Genomic DNA, 20,175 nt, shown 5'->3' on the forward strand with positions numbered 1-20,175 from the left:
TAGTTTTAAGAATTTATCTTTTTTACTCCACATTAAAAGGAAAAAGGTAAACTTTAAACTATAGTCAGTTCAGCAACAGAAAACAGGCCCATTATATTATTCTCTCTCTCTCTCCCTCTCTCTTTTCCCCTCTCTCTCTCTCTCTCTCTCTCTCTCTCTCTCTCTCTCTCTCTCTCTCTCTCCTTCTCCCTCTCCCTCTCCCTCTCTCTCTCTCTCTCTCTCTCCCTCTCTCTCCCTCTCCCTTTCCCTTTCTCTCCATAGTATTCGTAAATCTTTATTTAAAATTTTAAAACATCATGTTTGCTTTCGATGGTAATTAAAGTTGATGATAAATCATACATATTCGTCAAATAAACAATATTAATAAAATAAATTCTTTTGTAGACGCCATATTGTATAAAGTGCTGAAACGGATTAAACGGAATGACGTCCAAGCAGTTCAAGTTTTGATATGATCCGTGCGTATCATGCATGAGTCGGGAAGCATCGAAAATCACGCGATACACGACGACGCTGCTTGAAATGCTCATTTATACCGGCATGAGCTGTCAGTGTCGTAATGCGAATTCGTAAGGTTATGATCACGATGAGGGACGCTTGCTACCGAAGCGGCTCCAACTCCGCTGGGATAACTGTAAACACGATTCTGTACTTAAGTTCGGCATTGTTACTGACGAATCTTTGCGTAGCCGTTAACGATGGCGTCGCCGATGCTGTCAAGTGCCAGTTCGGCAAACCGACGCGTAAACAGGTGTTAGCGGAACCCTTAAACGGCATGTGCCTGAGAGATGTTGTGTCGCACCTCTCGAAGACGCTGCGATCCGTCGTCGACGAAGAGCTCGGCGCTTTCTCGTTCCAGGAGCTGATTGATAAGATGGAATTCGTGGATGTCTCCAGCAATTTGGATGCAAAACTGAGTGCCTTAGTTGACAAATTTAACAATAAACTGATGTCGCACATTGACGTCTTTGAGCAAGTCCACGAAATCGTATATCGCTTACTGACACACAAACCGTTCCCTGTCATTTATTCTAGTCGAATAGTCGAATACGATATGATGGAGATGAACAGAGTTTCAGATATATGTACCGATATCATGAAAGGTATCTATTATCAGAACGATGTAATTTTTATGCTTTATCTAGATTGCATTCCAGAATCACGTTCTTAACGCTCGAGCATCGTTCTATCTTTGTTACTTACAGAAAGTTGAACAAGGACAGAACACGCTTATAGCGCTAAGAGCATGGTTCTGCAACGCAGCCCTAGATGATATAATATATTATTGGGTTTGTTTGCAGAACTTACAACACAGCTAAGAGATCAAGAGTGGAAGAACATGCATATACTGCTAATAAACGAACCAGATATAATGTGTGGGCCACCGATATTGACTCACAATGTCGGACCTCTTTTATTATCTCAGTACTGTTCTGAAAAAAATGTCATTCTACTTTTGGAACATGGCACATTTATGTCTGAATCAGAACTAGCTTTGGTTCAAGTAACAGCCAAAACTATTATAGATATGCTTTCTGAAATGGATAATATTGCTGTTGTGGGCCTTGCCAATACTGCTCCCCTGCTTTGTAAAGATAGCTTGTTAAAGGCGACAGATATTAATAAGTTTCAATTAACCCGTTATATTGATAGTTTAAGTAGAACAGGTAATTAGAAATTAGTAAGTAGATTTCTTCTTTCAGATTTTTTAATCACAGTATCACGATTTGTTTACCTTTTATTCAATTATATTCAGTCCATCTACTTTATTTAAATTTTCATTCTTGTTACTGTTTCTGTTAGTGAAACAATATTTTCCATTCAAGATTTTTTATATCATGCGAGATAACAGACTCGGGAACCTAATCTAGATTTTTTATTTAACGAGCAATTGTTCTAGCACTAACCTATCCAGTACTTTATTATATTGTTTAAAAAATATATGCTGATTTCACATCCTTAATTTTCTTTCAGATTCGAATGAGGTGACAAAGATTGATTTTAAAAAATTAACACAAAATCTAACTGGTGAAGTGCTTATTGTGCATTTGACTAATAAATTACAAAATATATCAAACGTACAAAGAATTTTTGAAATAATTTCGGAAAAGTTTAAGGCTTACCTCAAAACTGTTATTGTTACAAGTAAGCTAATTTCTTTACTTTACTTTAATTATGTGAGAAATATATTTATATCTTAATTTATTTTTAGACCAGCAACCGTCCACTGTTATTAAAAAATTAAGCAATGACAGTATTGTAATTTTTCCAATGCAAAATGTTCTTGGATATGAGATAGGAAAACTATTTTCTTGTTTGCAATGCCCTGATTACCATAAGAAAGCTTATCATGTCTCAGATCCATATATTGAGCCATATAGCAAGACAATGACAGTATCTATTGGGCAAGTCACAAAAACTGCGTTAATGTCCTTAGAGATAAAATTACGTGACTTCCTTGACGACATAACATATTTTAATGTTGGTCCAAGCGTATATGCTATATTTTTCGATAGCAAAGGAGTGGTTTGGATGCATAAAAATTTTCCCAGGATTGAGACAATAGTTGAGCAACCACTTAAGGTGCACTTGCAAGACATTGAAAATATAGATAGTCAAACAGTATTGAAAATGATAAATGAAGAGAAAGGAATCATGGATGTAAAGACAAAGTTGGGCGAGCAGGTAAGATAATATATCCATAAATATTTGAAAAGATGTAGGGCCAGTTGTTTCAACCTGTTGTTAAACTAACTAATAGTTAAATCATATATGTATGTGTCTTTATTTTTCCTTCAAATTAAACAAAGATAGACATATGATTTAACTATTAGTTAGATTACCAATATGTTGGAACAACCGGCCCGTAAATAAAATCGTTAAAAATATTTCCTTTTAACATACATTATATACAATATAGAAGCGGTATAGATGGAAACACTTAATTTTTTATGACTTGATAATATGCCTGGTATCAACGACTGAAGAGGGAATATCGCCTGTAGCGAGAATTGTGTCTCCTCTGCCGGCAAATATATTACATCATCGCCTCGATCTTATGCTTCAAACTGTCGTTGACAAAGATACACTTTGCATTTACAGAAACAAGATTATAACTTTATGTAAGAAAATAAAATTTAGTAACTATTGTTTATAAAATTTGTAAATATTAAAATACTTTTTTTTTAGCAACCGGTGTATTTTATCTATCACCATGGTGCTTTCAATCTCCAATGGAACAATTGAAATTACTGGAAACAGGTTCAGCCGTGAATGTACAAAGTTATATGGCATATATAAAAGATGTAACAGGTCTTTTAGCTAATCCCGGTCTACATCCGTCCGTAAAACCAGACGTAGCAATGCTAGCACAAGTTTTAGAACATTTCAAAAAGCAGCACGTTGAGAGTTTGTTAAATAAATTTATAATAAGAAGGTGATTACAATTTCATACATAATTTTTTATTAATGGCTTATAAATTAATATCTTTACATTTTATTTTATTTTTTCATTCTAGATACATTGCTAGTACGGTCAGTGGAGTATTAGAAATATTTCCAGGGATGATATTAGATTCTGGTTTTGATCCCAAAAGGCGAATGTGGTATAGGAAAGCACTGGAACAATTCGATAAGATAATCTTAACTCCACCTTACTTAGATGCAGGTGGATCAGGCTATGTAGTCACTCTAAGTCAAACTGTAAAATATTCTGTCAAGGCTATTGGAAGCACAAATTATGCGATTGCTATCATGTCTATGGATGTTACAATGAGTTACATCATGAGAATGTTACTGGACATGTTTCCGTTCTGTCATGACGCAACTGTAAAGTGTTTCCTGATGGATGATAAAGGCTATTTAGTATCACATCCAAAGCTGTTGGAAGCGACAGACAAGATCGAGCAACAACATTTAACGCACAAGGAGCTCTTAGTAGCTAACGACATATTGAATCATGGATCGTTCGTGAAAAAAAAATCATGTGCTAGCCACTTAGATGGCACTGTGCAAAGGTACTATCAGTTTAACACATCGCTCGACGAGGTGCTCACTAATATAGCACATGGCGAGCATTGTGTTAAATATCAGGTAGCTGCTGTACCGGGTACCAATGTATTCCTTGGTGTTGTCAATATGACAACTCAGTGTAATTTGCTTAGAGCTTTTTGTCCGTGCAGCACGGTAAGCCCACAATTTATTGCAGTTTTTTGTTCTAAGATATTTTTAAGTTTACTACGTGATATATTGTATCTGTTTATTGAATATTACAGATGGATCACTCGTGCTTGAATTGCAAAAGTATGGAACAAACTGGTTGTGAGTGTCCTTGCGAATGCTCCTTGTATTCTTCTGGCTGTTCACAACAAAATATCGATAATCTGGATCCTTGTCCGCCTATGTATGAGCAAGGATCGAGTTTACAAACTCCGTGGATAGAGCCGATGAATTTAAAATCATGCCCATCTATCAATTGCAAATCATATACGACGGAGAGTGACTGTTTGGGTGTCGCGGATTGTCAATGGTGTCATGTCGACACTGATGGAGAGACTCCTTTGCAGCAACCGTTTTGCTCTGATATGTCCGTATGTTTTAAAGGAATTTTTGGGTTTTTGATACCTTACAGCGACGGCACTTACAGTAAGTCCGTCTTTTTTTTTTTTCACATTTTTGTTCATTTCCATTAACCATTAGATAACAAAATTATGCCTTTCCAGATTCACAATCGACAGATGAGATCGCAGTACGAGAGTGGCCATCAGTTGGACCGGTAGCTGGTGGAATTCTTGCACTGTTCTTGATTTTAGGTGTCATTCTGTTCTGCTACAGACTCCGATCAGTGCACTCGAATCTGGAGCATCAATGTTTGCATCTCCAAATCTCGCCCGATACATTGCGTATGACGCATATCGAGGGCGATCCGGAACCGGCAGAATTGGATCAGACCAAAAATAATTTGGATTGTCTCGTGAGAGACAATGTTGCACCTATATCACCGTACAGAGTTTCCACCAATTATAGAAGGCCACCTGGTGGGGACAGTGATCATGGGTACAGCACAATGACGCCTCACGATGATTCCGAACAGCAAACATTCGCCTCCGAACCCCTATTAACCATCGACAATAACATCGAATCGGATTTGACTAAAGAATCCGACATCGGAATGCCTTCCCCTACGACATATTTGGGATCGCCACATCATGTTTTGGCACCCGTAACTGTCCATCGCGATATGGAAACGAATTACTGTTGACTGAATGAAACTGAATTCACTGCTATTTATTTAAAAGAGTAAGACAAACGTAATTTCCTCGAAACATTGTGGTAAGAAATCATTACAGTTGCTCTTTTTTCGCAGATATAATCTCAGGACACAAGAGTTAAATGGTAAGTATCTAATACGTGTAGTGATTTACTTTATTTGTGATTTTCGATGCGGAAAACGTATTATTTTACAAGACTGTTAATATTATTTTTATTAATCTCGAGAGACGAAAAACATGAATCTTTGATTATGCTTGAAAATGTACGTAATTTTTATAAACTGTATATGAATACTAAAACTTTCCATACAAGTGCTATAAGAACGTTTGATAAAATACTGAACGTTTGATAAAAATTTCTGAAAAAAGTACTAAAAAGGGTAGTGCAAGTTTCATGACATAATTCAAATGGCTGCTATATTGTGAGCGAGGAACTTAATAATTATATAGGTCGAGCAATTTAAAAATGTAAAAGTATGCTATTTTAGAAAAGTAATTAAGTACGCTTGCCAAGTAATATCTTATATGTGTGTGTGCGTAACAAAATTAGACATTAATAGTACATTTGGGGATATATATATATCCCCGAATAGCACTATATATATATATATATATAGTGCTACACATTCATGTAGGATATATCATGATAAGTGAGACCAAGTGAGACACACTTGAGAAAAGAGAATTCAGTACTACAAAGCAATTGACATATTATGTTACATCTTGTATATAAATTAAGAAATTTAAATTTTATAGTTATTATTAAGTATAAAAAATTAATGATAATATGAAATATTTATATTTAGTAATACGACAGCTTCTACTTTGGACAAATTAATTTTAACTCATTATCTGAAATACTGCCATCACATGTTCCATGATTAAATCATACGGTTGAAGATTTTATTAATGGTTGATAAGGTGAAAAAGAGAGAGAAAGAGAGAGAAATTTGTTTGTTTTTTTACTTTTTTAATGGTGTATAAGACTGCCGGCGGTTTATTATTATTCCATGACTTTATTTTTATAAACATGAATCTTTTTTTTTTCCTCTACATTTATACAATGTACTTATTATCGTGATTTACATAAATAATGTCAAAACGTTAAAAATATAAATTGTGCAAAATAATTTTAGAAAACTGTACATATAGAATCTATAGTGTAGGTACTATTTTACATATATATAAATTGTTACTTTCTATTATTTTTCTATTCTTATGCGAGTATATTTAAGTATTTCTTTTAAAGCGATATCGTAATTTTATTAATGCAAAAAAATCGCGATGAAAATAATGAAATAAGAAAAGAGGAATCTGGAATGTGTCAATGAGATAACATATAAATTCCAGTCTTATCGATACGAGGCTATTGACATAAAACAAATGTTATTTTAATGTTTAAAAATTAGTATTTTTATATAGAAACATTATTAAAAGCAAATATGCAGTCGCGATGAAAACAAATTACATTATTATTGTAGTTTATAGTATAAGCTTTTCTATGAAAGTATTATATAAAGTTTTACAATGAACATATTTTATTGACACAATACAATACACTATACTTTCATTTATGCGTATCTCGCGCGATACGTAGGGAGAATCCGGAAGAGTTGAACCACGTTTTACTTGAAGGTCCATAAAATTTAGTGTAATTGATATATAGATTTTTTATTCATGTGAAAGTAAAGCCTTATATGGCTACAATTTGTGGAATTTGTAATTTCAATAAGTTTATAAACGTAAGTGTTATATTAATTTAAAGAAAAAACGAGATTTGGTTCATCTCTCCCCAAGGGGTGGGAGACATGACCCACCCCTATAGGGAGATTTGACCATACCCTATAAACCCAGAAATAATAATAAAAATGTATTTAGGCCGGTATTCATAGTCGAATCTTATATTTAAGGCCGTCTTAGGTACGATCTTAAGATGTTATAAACCAATCACAGAGCCGTATTTGCATCTTAAGACATTACTTAAGACGGTCTTAAGATAAGAACCGACCATGAATACCAGCCTTAGACTTCAGTTTATATTAAGAACTCACAAATTTAGACATTAAAATCACATCTCTAATGTTTTAATTGAGCTTTTTGAACAAAATTAACAAAAAATAAAAACTGAACTAAATATCTATATGCCTTCACATGATTTTCATTAATTTTCACAACAAAAAATAATCAAAAAGAACTTCTAAAACATTTAAATTAACTAAAAATAATTATTTTGAGATCAATCATTCATAAACTAAATAGAAATTCTTGAAATAATAACAAAAAACCTTTGTATTGACTTCCTTCGGCTTCTTTTTTTCAGTTTGTTTCCGTCCCTCCATATATCTGCGTAATGTAATTCTATTTACATCGTATTGATTGCAACTTTTCTTATATCATACCTCTTCCAATATCTTCTAACGCATTTTTCAACGCCTGCTCACTGAATTGATGTTGAGTAGTACCCTCTTTTGGTTTGTATCGAATGGCATCTTGCCATTGAGAATTAAAAAAAGTTCTTTTTTTTTTTTGTTTTATTAAAATAATAGAAATCTTTATGGGTAAAAGAGGGGAGCCACTGACCGGACAGTTGACTCACTGATCCCCAATTCGGGTGGTTCAAATCTCATACCCGGTACCATCTTGACTTTGATAGTTTTGCAGAAAAAATAAAAATAATAGGATAAAAACACTAACACTACCTCAAACTACGATAATATATGGTGTAAATAACGTATAATGTTTTTACAAACCTTGACATATAAAAGTATGATGATAAAATAAACAAAAATATTTTTTTTATTCCGAGCACGTTAAAACACGTTTGTCTCACTCATAGCCGAAACACACTGCCGAGCACCATGTTGTCACGTGACATAGTAGCTGCCGATTACCTGTATGTACCTCGCGGTTTGACAACTACGCGCTTCACGCCAAATTTGAACGAGATATTTGAAATGGTTCAACTGTCCCGTATGATCCAGTCTCCCGAAGACTCCCCCTATACTTTAACAAAGTGACATGAATAGACTTTTCATTTCTTACAGTTTTCAGTTAAAAAGAGCGGCAAAATATAGACAATATTAAGATGTGATTTGTACCAAGCCTGCACAACTTTGCTGGTCCACCAGGCAGCAAGTCGGTATGTGTCAGTAACTGAGTTAAATTAATACCCTAACACACTTGTTGCTCTATGTATCATCGATGGTATGCGACGCTTCCTTGAGAAAAGAAAATGGGCCCCAAGGACGTCTAATCAGCAAGTTGTGCAGGTCTGATTTGTGCCAACAATGGCGATGACGAACTTACGTGGGATATGCGTACACCGTTTTGACTTGTACTTACAAAGAAAGCTAACGTCCGTTGATGTATTGTTATCGCTAAGAATGCAGTGTAAAATACTGTTTTTTTTTTTAAGATGCACTGCGTGAAAAATTTGTGCCGAGCGAGATTTTATACATTGTATCAGTATTTTTTACTATTAAAATCTGCATTTTATTATTATATGAGAAATACATTATTGCCTTGCATCCCTTTCTGCGCAACGTAATGAAAATACTGTACTGTGAAACGCGTTTTGATTCTACAAAAAGGGAGATATGTGGAGGGTGTTGCGTCTTTCGCAAACGCAAAATGAATATAATAAGATATTTTTATTATATTATTTTTCCTTATAAGTAGTTCGATACGAGGTACATTGATGATCAAGAGTATTAAGATGACTAAGGTATAAAGTCCGGATTCTTTCTTAAGATTACAAAACCTTCCATGATCGGTGTCAATGGTACGTACTCCTCGGTAGCGAGTTCGGCTCTCTCGCCATATGCCAGCAACACTGGGGTGGTGTGTGTTTGGAAGCCCGTGATGGTCTTCGGTTTGCCCGCTTGGCCGACGGTATCGACAGCAAGTCCGACTCTTACCGGCACGGCCAGTGGATTCAGATCCTCATCGAATGTCACCAGCATTCTGGGTTGCATTGCAGCAGCCAGCGTGTACAAGAGGTAATGGGAACGTCCAAGAATGACTGAAATGTTATAACATATATTACGTTAATAAGGACATGTCATACTTAGTGTTTTTTTATTTGGTGGATGAAAATTTAGTGAAAATTTAATAAAGATTCATACGATTGATCAATCGTAGAAATGTAAGAAAATAAAATAAAAATTCTTCTTGTCATAGGATAGTCATGAATCTCTGCAAATTGATCACCTTGTTATAATCATAATAAAATAAGACTCTTCATAACAAGAATAGCTTGCAAGAACTGAAATGCAAATACCGAAGAACGTATCTTTGCATCTATTGCATCTTTGCATCTCTGTATCGAGAATATATACTCACTATTTTTTACGTCCAAGAAACCGATCAACGTTGACAGGAGACCAGCAAGAGCAACGGGACTGAGCAGCTGTCTATCGCTGTGATAAGGTGATAGGGTGAGCGTGCCCTTGCCTAAATGCGTCAAGCCTTGTGCGATACGCACCATGAAGAGGTTGTTGGGATCCTTCGCATGAAACTGAGCTAGCTGCCGCAACATAGCGGCCAGTCGCGCGTTATTCGTACCGGCACCAACCAGACCCATGGCGAATATCGCGTTGTGCGCTACCTCGGGATCGCTGTCGTGCGAGAATTTGGACAACGTATCCAAGATGTTCAGCTTCGGATTCGATACCGATATGAGACCTAGAGCGAGTGGCACCGAGCGACGAATCACGGGCTCGCAATAACGCAGCAGGTGGCCAAAGGTCCTGTAAGCCATCTCGGCGCCGATCTCCTCTCCCATGGCGATCAAAGCAATGCCAAGAACGGCGACAGCCTGCCTCGAACTGAAATCCTTCACCTTCTCCTCCTTCTTCTCCTCTTTCTTATCTTTGTCTTTACGCTCGCTCTTTTCCTCCTTTTCGTTGCTCGACTCATAATGCTCCGAACAGATGTGCAGCAAGCGCTGAATCTTGAGGACATTTCCTGTGCCAGCATATGCGCACACCTCCACCAGCGTTGTCGACATCGACTTAAATGGCTCATGAACGACCTCTAAAGCCGCTATGATCGCTTCTGCCGCTTCCTGCTTACCCAAGAAGCACAGCCCCAAACCGAGCGCCAAAAACCGCGCGTATGTATCTTTAAGATCGGATTCCGACTTATCCATCAGCGTATGCATAATCGCCGTGGTGACGTAAGCGTTGCAGGAACCGGCGGCAACCATTCCTAATGCTAAACCAGTCATACCTAACACCTCCCAGCTCGACTTAGTGTCACTAAGAACCGGCGTTAACAACCCCAGCACGCCTTCTCTGTTAGAGCCGGCATACGCAATACCGAGGCCGACAATGGCGCCGATACGCATAGTGTTACTGCTATGTAAAACGTAATCAGAGAGCAGAGCCAAAGCAGGATCGCATTCATTTCTCACGCCGCAATTGACGATTCCGCAGGCCAACAAGGCGCCGGACTTGATATAGTCCTCCGACGAGTAAAGATATTTATCAATTGGTGTCAGGCCGCCATCGACGTCCCACAGCAGGATCAGACCTAGGGATGCCGTCGCACTCAACATGCCGTGCTCCTTGTTTTTGTACAGCCACTTGTTACCATCTTCAATCAACAACTTGTCGTGGCCAAATGCGGCGTTTACAAAACCGTTGACGAAGCTGGCCGCAAGATTTTGCCGTGCCGAATCAACCTGGCCACCGCCAAATGGCGGTCGCGAGTTTTCTAGATGAGATTTGTAGACATCCTCAGGTGTCTTTGGCTCCATTATGTCCAATTCACGTGCCAAGTTCAAAAAGTGATTGTTCAAGTGAGAGTTGGACATTATCTCGAACAGATCATCGTCCTCTATTGTAGCTTCATGTAGCTCTAAGAAGATTTGCTGGCGACCCAGCATGAAGGCCAGTTGCTTTTGCACAGAACTAAAAAACATACATAAAAGTTTTAGCTTTCTGCTTGGAAAATGCATACATTTTGAAAATGTACTAGGGAAGGCTCAGAATTGAACTTCCTCCAATTTTGATGAAACTTGACAGGATTACAGAGAAAATTCCTCTGAATGTAATAATATTTTTATTTGGATACAGAAAACGATCAACCGTTTTCGAGATATTTTATTAATAAATTTAATGGCGTCTTTAGAGTAGAGTTTATTAGGATACTCAAAAACAAATATTTGTGACGTAATGGACATGCCTCATAATTATTTTATCTATATGATATTTTATATCATGACTATTTATACGATAATTTATATAATATAAGTCTTTTATATTAAAATAATTTATTTTTTATATCAACAATAATTACTTTTATCATAAAACATTTTATATAAAAAGAAATTAATTGATTGTAAGATTTGAACTCGAATCTACAAATTATGCATATCCATAAATATTCCTATGAGTGAGTACCCCAATAAACTCTAAAGACGCCACTAAATTTATTAATAAAACATCTCGAAAACGATTGACCATCAATATCCAAATAAGGATATTATTACATTTGAGGGAACTTGTTCTGTAATTCTGCCAAGTTTCAAAATCAGCGGAGTTCAGTTCTGAGTCTTCTCTTATTAAAAAAAAAAAAAAAAACCGAAAAAGTTCAAAAAATTATACTTACAGATCTCGACAGTTTGTGAAGATTGATTCAATTAGTGGTAAATCGTTCAGTTGCATCGCTAGCCTGATCGCTTGCGGATACTGCCCGAATTTCCGATATAATTTGCAGGCGACATGAAGAAGGGCGCTGTTCTCTGGGTCAGCCACATACGATACGCAACTCGTAAGATAGAGACATACTCGCTGATACGCACTTTCATCGACGTACTGTTCCAGCAAATCCAACCTCTCGATTTCCATCAGAAGATCGCATGCTTCCGTTTCTGCATTATGTGCCATGTTGTAGGGTACAATTTCATGTACCAGAGCGATCAATTCCTTATTCGTCGCTTCAACATTGTCGCCTGTGACCTCGTCCCATTCTCCTGCCAGTTCTCCCGACAAATGTCTAACGTATTCATGTCCCCATTCACCGATTGCCAGTGCCGAGCCCGTGAGCCTATATTTTAAGCACTCTCGGCCCTCACCCATAGTCATTGACAGAACCGAAATAATGTCCGAACATAATTCCTTACATTTGACAATGGTCATCTTTTCATGTATGTTTTTCATAGTATCATAGTGAGGTCGCATAAATTTCAGTGGCTTTGGAACACTCGTCATTGATGTTGTTGATGCACGAATATGGGAACGCAAGGATTCCAAGGCAGGATAATGTAGTTTGGTATTGGCATCCTGTAGGCGCTCCACAAGCATAGTTAATTCCTCCTGTAGAAGCTTGTCTTCTTCTGACTGAAGGACAAAACCCATTTTTCATATTATTTTTACATTTTTCATATTATTTTCACATTTTTCATATATTAAGACTTTTATTATTATCTTAATATACTTAGGGAGCTTTCCAGCAAGCGACACAAGTCGACACAAACGTCGTTCTATCTTTCTTTTTTAGCAATGAGTAACAAAGACAAAACAACACTTGTGTCGACTTGTGTTACTTGCTGGAAAGCCCCCTCTTAATATACTTAATTAATATATTTATGTTGATCATCATTCTTTACTTGGCTTCGGCTTTTTAAAATAAGGAATAATTATTGAAAAAAAAACTAAAAAGATTGTAAGGACAGCGAACCATTTAATGACATTTATAAAACAACTCATTTAGAAGTCATATACTTTTTAATATAAATTACGAGAACATTGAATTAACGGTTTTATTTACATACTGACGCAGGAATTGTAAATACAAATTTAATCAAATTAAAATATTCCTTTTTAATGACAATACGACTACAGTATCAATATCTGACACAGGTTACTTTCTCACCAATTCATTTTTATCATCTTCTTTGCCATTCTTCATCTCTTTGATCGGTTTTGTTTCCGTTTTCGTGCTCTCCGGCATTTTACTCACTTATTTTCTAAACGAATATACGAAACAAACACTCGACTTCTTCCTCAATTGTAGCCACAGTTTGAGATTTGAGGTTAAGATGAGCAATCAAAAGGTTTTGCGAGTCACCATCATGGATGCACTTATATAGAACGGCGTACACACATATGTAGCTGTAGCTGTAGCACAGGCCGCGTTCAGCAAAAACAACTGTTGAGTGTCGCGTGTCGTCTTATCAACACGCTACGTTGATTTGTTGGATCTAAAAGTAAGAGCCAATCACGTTCGATTGCTACGAAGCGGTTTGTTCTGCTGAACGCGCCCTTAATACACGGTTTCCGATAGGTTGAAATGGGACTCAATTGAACATTCGTCGACGTTCGTCGATTTCCGTTACCGTTCGTTCAGGGAGTGTCTGGCGATCACTGGCGATGTAGCGTCGTGTTTGTGATTTGATGCTCGTGCTTTTATTTAACGTAGTTTTTTATTTTATTATTACTTGTTTCCGAAAGCTTCACTCGCCATATAAGATCCAGTATGTACATTTAAGTGAATACCACTTTGTTATCTGCGTTCCATAGCAAATGACAAAATCGAGTTATTGCACGCCGAAAATGTGTGGGCGAGACAGCACGAATTAACAAGGTGGTCATCTACAGGGAGTGTCTCCTGAGAGCTGTGTGTTTTGTCACTTCTGTTGTATTTTCTGAAGTTACATTTCCAATCTTGTGAAAATTGTAAGATGCCCGTTATATAATTAAATTACAAGATGTTCGGAATGATGTCACGTTTATTAATCATCGCGGTGTTTTCGCTAAACCTCTCGCTTCCCACGTTTGCACAAAACATTCTATATGGGGAACAAGCCTTTGCGCCTCTGCAGTGCCCCCAGCATTGGGTACGATTCCAAGAATCGTGTTATCGTTTTATCAAGAGCCCGTTGAGACCGCGGGAGGATGCGCGCAGAAATTGCCAAGCGTTCCAAAGCGATCTGCTCGCTATTAATTCAATGGAGGAGCACGGGTTTGTGCTCTATCAATTGTTGTGGCAGGATCCGCAACACCGCAGATGGTATACCGGAATGAAGCTCCAGAGCGGCCTGTGGATAAACGAGGCTGACAGTACGACTTTGATAAACATGGACAACGCCTTTCTGCCCGAGCCTAATGACAATGTACTGGGAAGGGATTACTTAGCGTATTCTTACTCCAATAATCTCCAGCGTTGGGGACTGGAGAAAGTCACTGGCAGAGAAGAGCTGTTGTACATCTGTGAAGCGCCTATTGTCACTCTTCACAACTTGGTGGACGATGATCGTACTTATCAATATGGAATTGACATTGACAATCCCCTTCAAATACCGAGAGGACCATATTTTATAAAGCAGCCTATGAGCAAGGTATTTGACGTGTCGAAAAGGAGAATAAGCAACGATGTCTCGCTGAGCTGTTTGGCGGGAGGCTATCCTACTCCTACTTACGAATGGTTTAAGGAGGATTATGAAAACGATCGACTTGTCGCAACAAAAATAAATCCTCTTTCAAATAGCAGATATACCGTGAGCGGTGGAACATTAATAATTTACGAACCAGAACAAGTAAAGATCTCTTTAATTTCTTTTTCAAATATTATATTAGAAAATATTGTTATATTAGAAACTTCTATTGATTTATTATTTATTCTTTACAGACAAAAGATCGTGGTTCGTATCATTGCAAAGCAACCAACAAATTTGGCACAATTATCTCCGAGAGCGTTGAACTGTCGTTTGGATACATCTTGGAGTTTAATTTAAAACGTTCCGAGGAACGCGGAGATAACCACTGGGGTAAAGCAGTTTACTGCGATCCCCCACAGCATTTTCCAGGTGTTAAATATTATTGGGCGCGCGACTACTTCCCCAATTTTGTTGAAGAGGATAAACGTGTATTTGTCTCGCACGATGGAGCACTTTACTTCTCCGCATTGGAAACAATCGATCGAGGCAACTATTCGTGCAATGTTCAAAGCGTTGCATCCGATACCGGACGTAACGGGCCGTTCTTTCCGTTAAGGGTGGATATGCACTGTAATTATTTTGGATTGTCTTTTGAGCATTCATTTAAACAACATAATAGAAAATAATGGACTAATAAACGTAATAATAACTTCCTAAATTTTTCAGCCTCCTTCCAACAGTTGAAATTTCCTAATAATTTTCCAAAAGCGTTCCCGGAAGCACCAGTAGCCGGAGAAGAAGTTCGTCTGGAATGCATCGCATTCGGATAGTGAGTTTATTCGCGATATTTTACTTTATATATGTAAAAATATATAGATCTTGTAACTGTAATAAATAATGTATTTCCGCAGCCCTGTTCCCTCGTACAATTGGACGAGAAGAGGTTCCGTTTTGCCACGTGGATCATACACGTCAAGTTACAATCGAGTATTGATAATACCACATGTACGCGTGGAGGATCAAGGCGAATATGTTTGCCGCGTGCATAACGACAGATTATCTATCGAAAATTCCGTGCAACTGACCATACAAGCGGCGCCTAATTTCACCATTCCTTTAGTCGACAAGCACATGGATAACCGAGCGGATTTAACTTGGACCTGTGAAGCATTCGGCATACCAGACGTCACTTACAGTTGGTTTAGAAACGGAGAACTCTTGGACATGTATACTCTACCGCCTGAAGATAGAGATCGTTATACTATACAAGATAATGTATTAAATATACGACATTTGGAACCTGAAAGGGATCAGGCTATGTATCAATGCCGCGCGAAGAATCAATTGAAAACGACGTACTCATCGGCTCAACTTAGGGTCTTGTGTGAGTATATCTCTTTTAAATCTAATTGCGTAGTGATGAAAATAACGGATCATTAGTTTTGCGTCATTGTATAATTGTGTAAGGCATTATAATTCTTTGATATATTCCAGCGTTGAAACCTTCCTTCAAGAAACGGCCTATGGAATCCGAGACATATGCAGCAGAAGGAGGTAACGTCACAATTGTATGCAAACCTGAAGCTGCGCCCAGGCCGAAATTTGTTTGGAAGAAAGATGGGAACGTGATTGGATCCGGTGGCAGACGAAGAATTCTAGAAACTGGAAATCTTATTATCAGTCCAGTATCGCGAGACGACGAAGGAACATATGTGTGCACAGCGACAAATCAGTACGGCAGCGATGAAACTCGCGGACGACTGATCGTACTACGTAAGTCAATCATTTGACGCTCAAGGAAATCCTGAATTCACAAAGATATTTATGCAAAAAGATGTTAACAGAATATATTAAATATCAGTTATCACGTATGCTTTTGATATTTATCGTTTATGTATACTGAAATTTATACATCATATCATGAAAATTTGGGATTTTTATATAGATAACAATTGATTTTGACATAACAGCTAATTATATTATCCAGGTGGACCACAATTTATTCAAAGACTGCCGCCACTGATACTTCTGAGCTATAATTCTAATCTGACATTGCGCTGTGTGGCCCAAACAGACGAAATGTTGGACGTAGCGTATATTTGGACGCATAATGGTATGCGTATCCGTAATAAGGACTTACAGAATAATCCACGATTACGTATCGGTGGCGAATATCTGGATATTATAAATGCCACATTCACTGAAGCCGGCGAGTACGAATGTATCTTGAGAAGCGCTGTTGGCGAAATATCAAGCAAGCTTAATCTGATCGTGCAGGGACCACCAGGACCACCAGGTGGAGTGCAAGTTGTAAATATCGTCAAAACTTCTGCCACATTACGGTGGACCGACGGTGCCTTGAACGGCAAACAGATAACTATGTACACAATCAGCGCGCGAACAAATTGGAATCGCACATGGTTTCCTCTTGTAGAAAGTAAGTTTGGTCTTTGATAATCATGATTTCTTATAGAAATGATTTCGACAATTAGTACTTAATTATGATTTCTTCGAGTCTACGATTTCAAATTAAATGTTCAAAAGTTTCTTCGCTGTATCTATTTTCTCTGTGTAGCTTTACCTTACACGTATATAATTGCTTTTAGATATTACGGCTGTCGAGATGGATAGATATAACGGTCGAAAAGAGGCATACCTAGAGAACGTTTTAGATCCGTATTCAACGTACGAGTTCCGCGTGCTTGCCTTTAATGAATTCGGTTACGGCCCGCCATCAACTCCCTCACCTCAATACAGCACTCCGTCCGACAAACCTATGAAAACACCGTCGAATATCAGCGGTGGCGGAGGAAAAATCGGGGATCTCACAATTACATGGGATCCTCTCAGTCCGTCCGATCAGAACGGCCCTGGAATCTATTACAAGATATTCTGGCGTCGCAAAGGATACGACACGGAGTTTCAGTCGTTGTCTTTGAAGGAATACGGCAATGTCGGTAGCAGTGTCGTATCGATCCAGCCGAAGTATTATTACACGGAATACGAAGTGAGAGTACAAGCGATTAATGCAATGGGCGAAGGGCCGATATCTGAAATTGTGACGGTGTACAGCGCGGAGGACATGCCGCAGGTTGCGCCGCAACAAGTGTACGCCTTGAGCTATAACAGCACCAGCTTAAACGTCAGCTGGCTACCGATCGAGCAGACTCGCGAGCGAGTGCGAGGCAAATTGATCGGTCACAGGATTAAGTACTGGAAAGAGAGTAATCGCGAGGAGGATGCTACTTATTACTTGTCGCGTACCACTCGTCCTTGGTCACTGGTCGTTGGATTGCAGCCAGATACATATTATTACGTAAAGGTAAAGCTGAAAAAGTCTTATTTGTATTTCTATATGAACATCCACTAAGAATGTACTTGAAAAATTCAATTTCAAAGTTAATTGTTTGAAATATTTATTACACGTAATATTAATTATTTAAAGAATACATAAATAGAAAAGTATTTAAAATATATTGGCAAACTTATAAGTGAAAGATTTAAATAAAGATCATAAATTTCTTAAAGGTAATGGCCTATAACTCCGCCGGAGAAGGTCCGGAGAGCGAACGGTATCTAGAGCGAACTTATCGCAAGGCGCCGCAGAAACCACCATCATCGGTGAACGTATACGGTGTAAACCCATCAACGGTGAGGGTTGTCTGGCGTTATGTGCAACCGAGCCTGGAGGAAGAGCCGCTGATCGGATACAAGATACGTGTGTGGGAGGTTGATCAAGACATGAGTACGGCAAACGACACGATCATACCGGGTGGTTCTAAGCTAGAGGCTGACATCAAGAACTTGAGCCCAGGCAAAGCGTACCATCTGAGAGTGCTCGCATTCAGCAACGGCGGCGATGGCCGGATGTCGAGTCCTACCCATACATTCCAAATGGGCGACGCCGCAGCTTTCAGGAGTAGCGCTGGGAACAAGGTCTTGGACACCGCTCTGGGGATAGCTCTCTTGATGCTCTTACAAATCTACGACTATGTATAGTACAAAATAACCCCTAGTAAGTGAAGATTATATTGATTAACAACCATGATTTCGTGCGGTTCTATTAAACAGGAAAGCTAAAGGATTTAACGCAGACTAAAACAAAAGTTAAATGAGATTTAATGAGATACTGTAAGGCCTTTTTTATTAATCTTTGACGGGCCAATTACTATTACTACGTCACTAATGCTACTTAATGATGTAGTCACTTCTGTTCTCAGCGTTTTAATAACGGTATAACTCAGCACTTAAGTACTTCCACAATTATTTTTTAAGAAGAATCATGGTACTATAAGGAGACTGAAACCGATCTGCATTTGATCTGAATATCGCGCAGAATAATATGCAATGAGTTTGATATAATTTTCATTCTATATATGAGAGAAGAATACTCTGTTTATCTATAATATGCATTTTTCGGCATCTACAATTAACGATATTTTATTTTGAAATTTACGAATAATATGTTATCCTTTATTATCTAACTAATTATGTATGTATGTACATACATATACACAAAGTATTCAATACAAAATTTTGTGCAAAATTTTTATATATTTTTATATATTTATTCTATACTTTTCTTATTGCCATTCTTATAAAACTCGTAGATGTTTTAATTTCAAATGTTAAATGCCCGTTTTTTTGTTTGCAAAATTGTCAAATCTCTATCTTGTAACTCTAGAATAATATTCTACCTCATTCCACGGTATATTTTCGAGATAAGCAAAGTAACTTGGAATATATATCATATACACGTTGAATTTCTACACAGAGGATTATTAAATCAGCAATTTATAAAAAAAGGTATGTGAATATGTTCACTTTACAATGTACAAAGTTGTACTGTACATAAGACAGCCTACTTGTTAAAAACAAGAGCATAAATATTTGATAACAAATGTTTACGCTATACTATTATGATGCTTGTAAACAGTCTAAGATAACGAGAATATGCATGTCTAGAAATATATGGACGTCATTTGATCTAATGCGAGATAGAAAATTGTAAATTTTGAATAGAAAGACATAAAATTATATACTTAGTTAACCCATTAAGTCTGATTAAGTCCTAGGAGACCCCTACACTCTTTTCTGTTTTAAATCCTTGTAACTCTGATCCTAATCAAAATTTCAAAATTGCAATTGATATTTAGGTATAAAAAGAAATGCTCTTTTCGAAAATGTAGTCGACGATGAGGTGGTATACCTGAAAAAAGATATAAAGGTTGAAAATGTAAGTAAATGACTTCTACCTTTTTATTGACAAATATGCAACTAATAAATGATTTTATCTATCTTTTTGAGAAATTTTGTTATACATTACTCAAATAATAATTCTATTGATTTACTCTTGTTTTTCAGAAAAAGTAATTCTTGTTAGCTCTAAATATCGATTGCGATCTAAAAATTTTTATTAGGATTCAACCCAGATAGACATATAGTGGGAACATATTGCTATATCATGGGCAGCAGTGTGGTCTAGTGGTAGAGCGCCAGTAGTGCGATTCTGTAACTCGTTAT

At 37.4% G+C, this 20,175-nt stretch overlaps 3 protein-coding genes across 4 annotated transcripts; 2 read left to right on the forward strand and 1 right to left on the reverse strand.

The window, feature by feature from the left end:
* Positions 1–272: 272 nt before the first annotated feature.
* LOC112459904 (VWFA and cache domain-containing protein 1) lies at positions 273–8,771 on the forward strand. 2 transcript variants are annotated; one of them, XR_003041387.1, is made up of 12 exons: positions 273–312; positions 385–1,103; positions 1,302–1,667; positions 1,975–2,145; positions 2,213–2,685; positions 2,921–3,122; positions 3,190–3,436; positions 3,519–4,185; positions 4,275–4,644; positions 4,722–5,298; positions 5,366–5,394; positions 8,315–8,771. XR_003041387.1 is itself a non-coding variant. In XM_025024272.1 (11 exons), the coding sequence occupies exons 2-10, from the start codon at positions 560–562 to the stop codon at positions 5,258–5,260; spliced, it is 3,579 nt and encodes a 1,192-aa protein (XP_024880040.1). In that variant the 5' UTR covers positions 273–312; positions 385–559; the 3' UTR covers positions 5,261–5,298; positions 5,366–8,771. The 2 variants fall into 2 exon arrangements, 1 of the variants encoding a protein (XP_024880040.1); XM_025024272.1 differs by having other exon boundaries at positions 5,366–8,771.
* A 130-nt stretch (positions 8,772–8,901) lies between these two features.
* LOC112459905 (26S proteasome non-ATPase regulatory subunit 2) lies at positions 8,902–13,388 on the reverse strand. Its single transcript, XM_025024273.1, has 4 exons — positions 13,149–13,388; positions 11,883–12,613; positions 9,612–11,182; positions 8,902–9,291 (listed from the first exon to the last, which is right to left on the reverse strand). Exons 1-4 carry the CDS (start codon positions 13,224–13,226, stop codon positions 8,990–8,992), a joined length of 2,682 nt encoding a protein of 893 aa, XP_024880041.1. The 5' UTR covers positions 13,227–13,388; the 3' UTR covers positions 8,902–8,989.
* A 211-nt stretch (positions 13,389–13,599) lies between these two features.
* Positions 13,600–19,205, forward strand: LOC112459902 (contactin). The gene is made up of 8 exons (XM_025024271.1): positions 13,600–14,811; positions 14,904–15,282; positions 15,379–15,481; positions 15,564–16,036; positions 16,147–16,425; positions 16,640–17,089; positions 17,259–17,974; positions 18,181–19,205. Exons 1-8 carry the CDS (start codon positions 13,984–13,986, stop codon positions 18,649–18,651), a joined length of 3,699 nt encoding a protein of 1,232 aa, XP_024880039.1. The 5' UTR covers positions 13,600–13,983; the 3' UTR covers positions 18,652–19,205.
* Positions 19,206–20,175: the final 970 nt, after the last annotated feature.

This window comes from Temnothorax curvispinosus, unplaced genomic scaffold, assembly GCF_003070985.1.
Source record: "Temnothorax curvispinosus isolate PA1 unplaced genomic scaffold, ASM307098v1 QBEX01010211.1, whole genome shotgun sequence".
NCBI classification, from domain to species: domain Eukaryota; kingdom Metazoa; phylum Arthropoda; class Insecta; order Hymenoptera; family Formicidae; genus Temnothorax; species Temnothorax curvispinosus.

Coding starts and splice junctions, on each gene's coding strand:
- LOC112459902 (XM_025024271.1), top strand. CDS start 13,984: ATGTTCGGAATGATGTCACGTTTATTAATCATCGCGGTGTTTTCGCTA. Junction 14,812..14,903: donor TAATTTACGAACCAGAACAA/GTAAAGATCTCT, acceptor TATTCTTTACAG/ACAAAAGATCGTGGTTCGTA. Junction 17,975..18,180: donor ATACATATTATTACGTAAAG/GTAAAGCTGAAA, acceptor AATTTCTTAAAG/GTAATGGCCTATAACTCCGC.
- LOC112459904 (XM_025024272.1), top strand. CDS start 560: ATGCGAATTCGTAAGGTTATGATCACGATGAGGGACGCTTGCTACCGA. Junction 2,146..2,212: donor CAAAACTGTTATTGTTACAA/GTAAGCTAATTT, acceptor ATTTATTTTTAG/ACCAGCAACCGTCCACTGTT. Junction 4,645..4,721: donor TTACAGCGACGGCACTTACA/GTAAGTCCGTCT, acceptor ATGCCTTTCCAG/ATTCACAATCGACAGATGAG.
- LOC112459905 (XM_025024273.1), bottom strand. CDS start 13,226: ATGCCGGAGAGCACGAAAACGGAAACAAAACCGATCAAAGAGATGAAG. Junction 12,614..13,148: donor AAGATGATAAAAATGAATTG/GTGAGAAAGTAA, acceptor TTTGTCCTTCAG/TCAGAAGAAGACAAGCTTCT. Junction 9,292..9,611: donor TTTCTTGGACGTAAAAAATA/GTGAGTATATAT, acceptor ATAACATTTCAG/TCATTCTTGGACGTTCCCAT.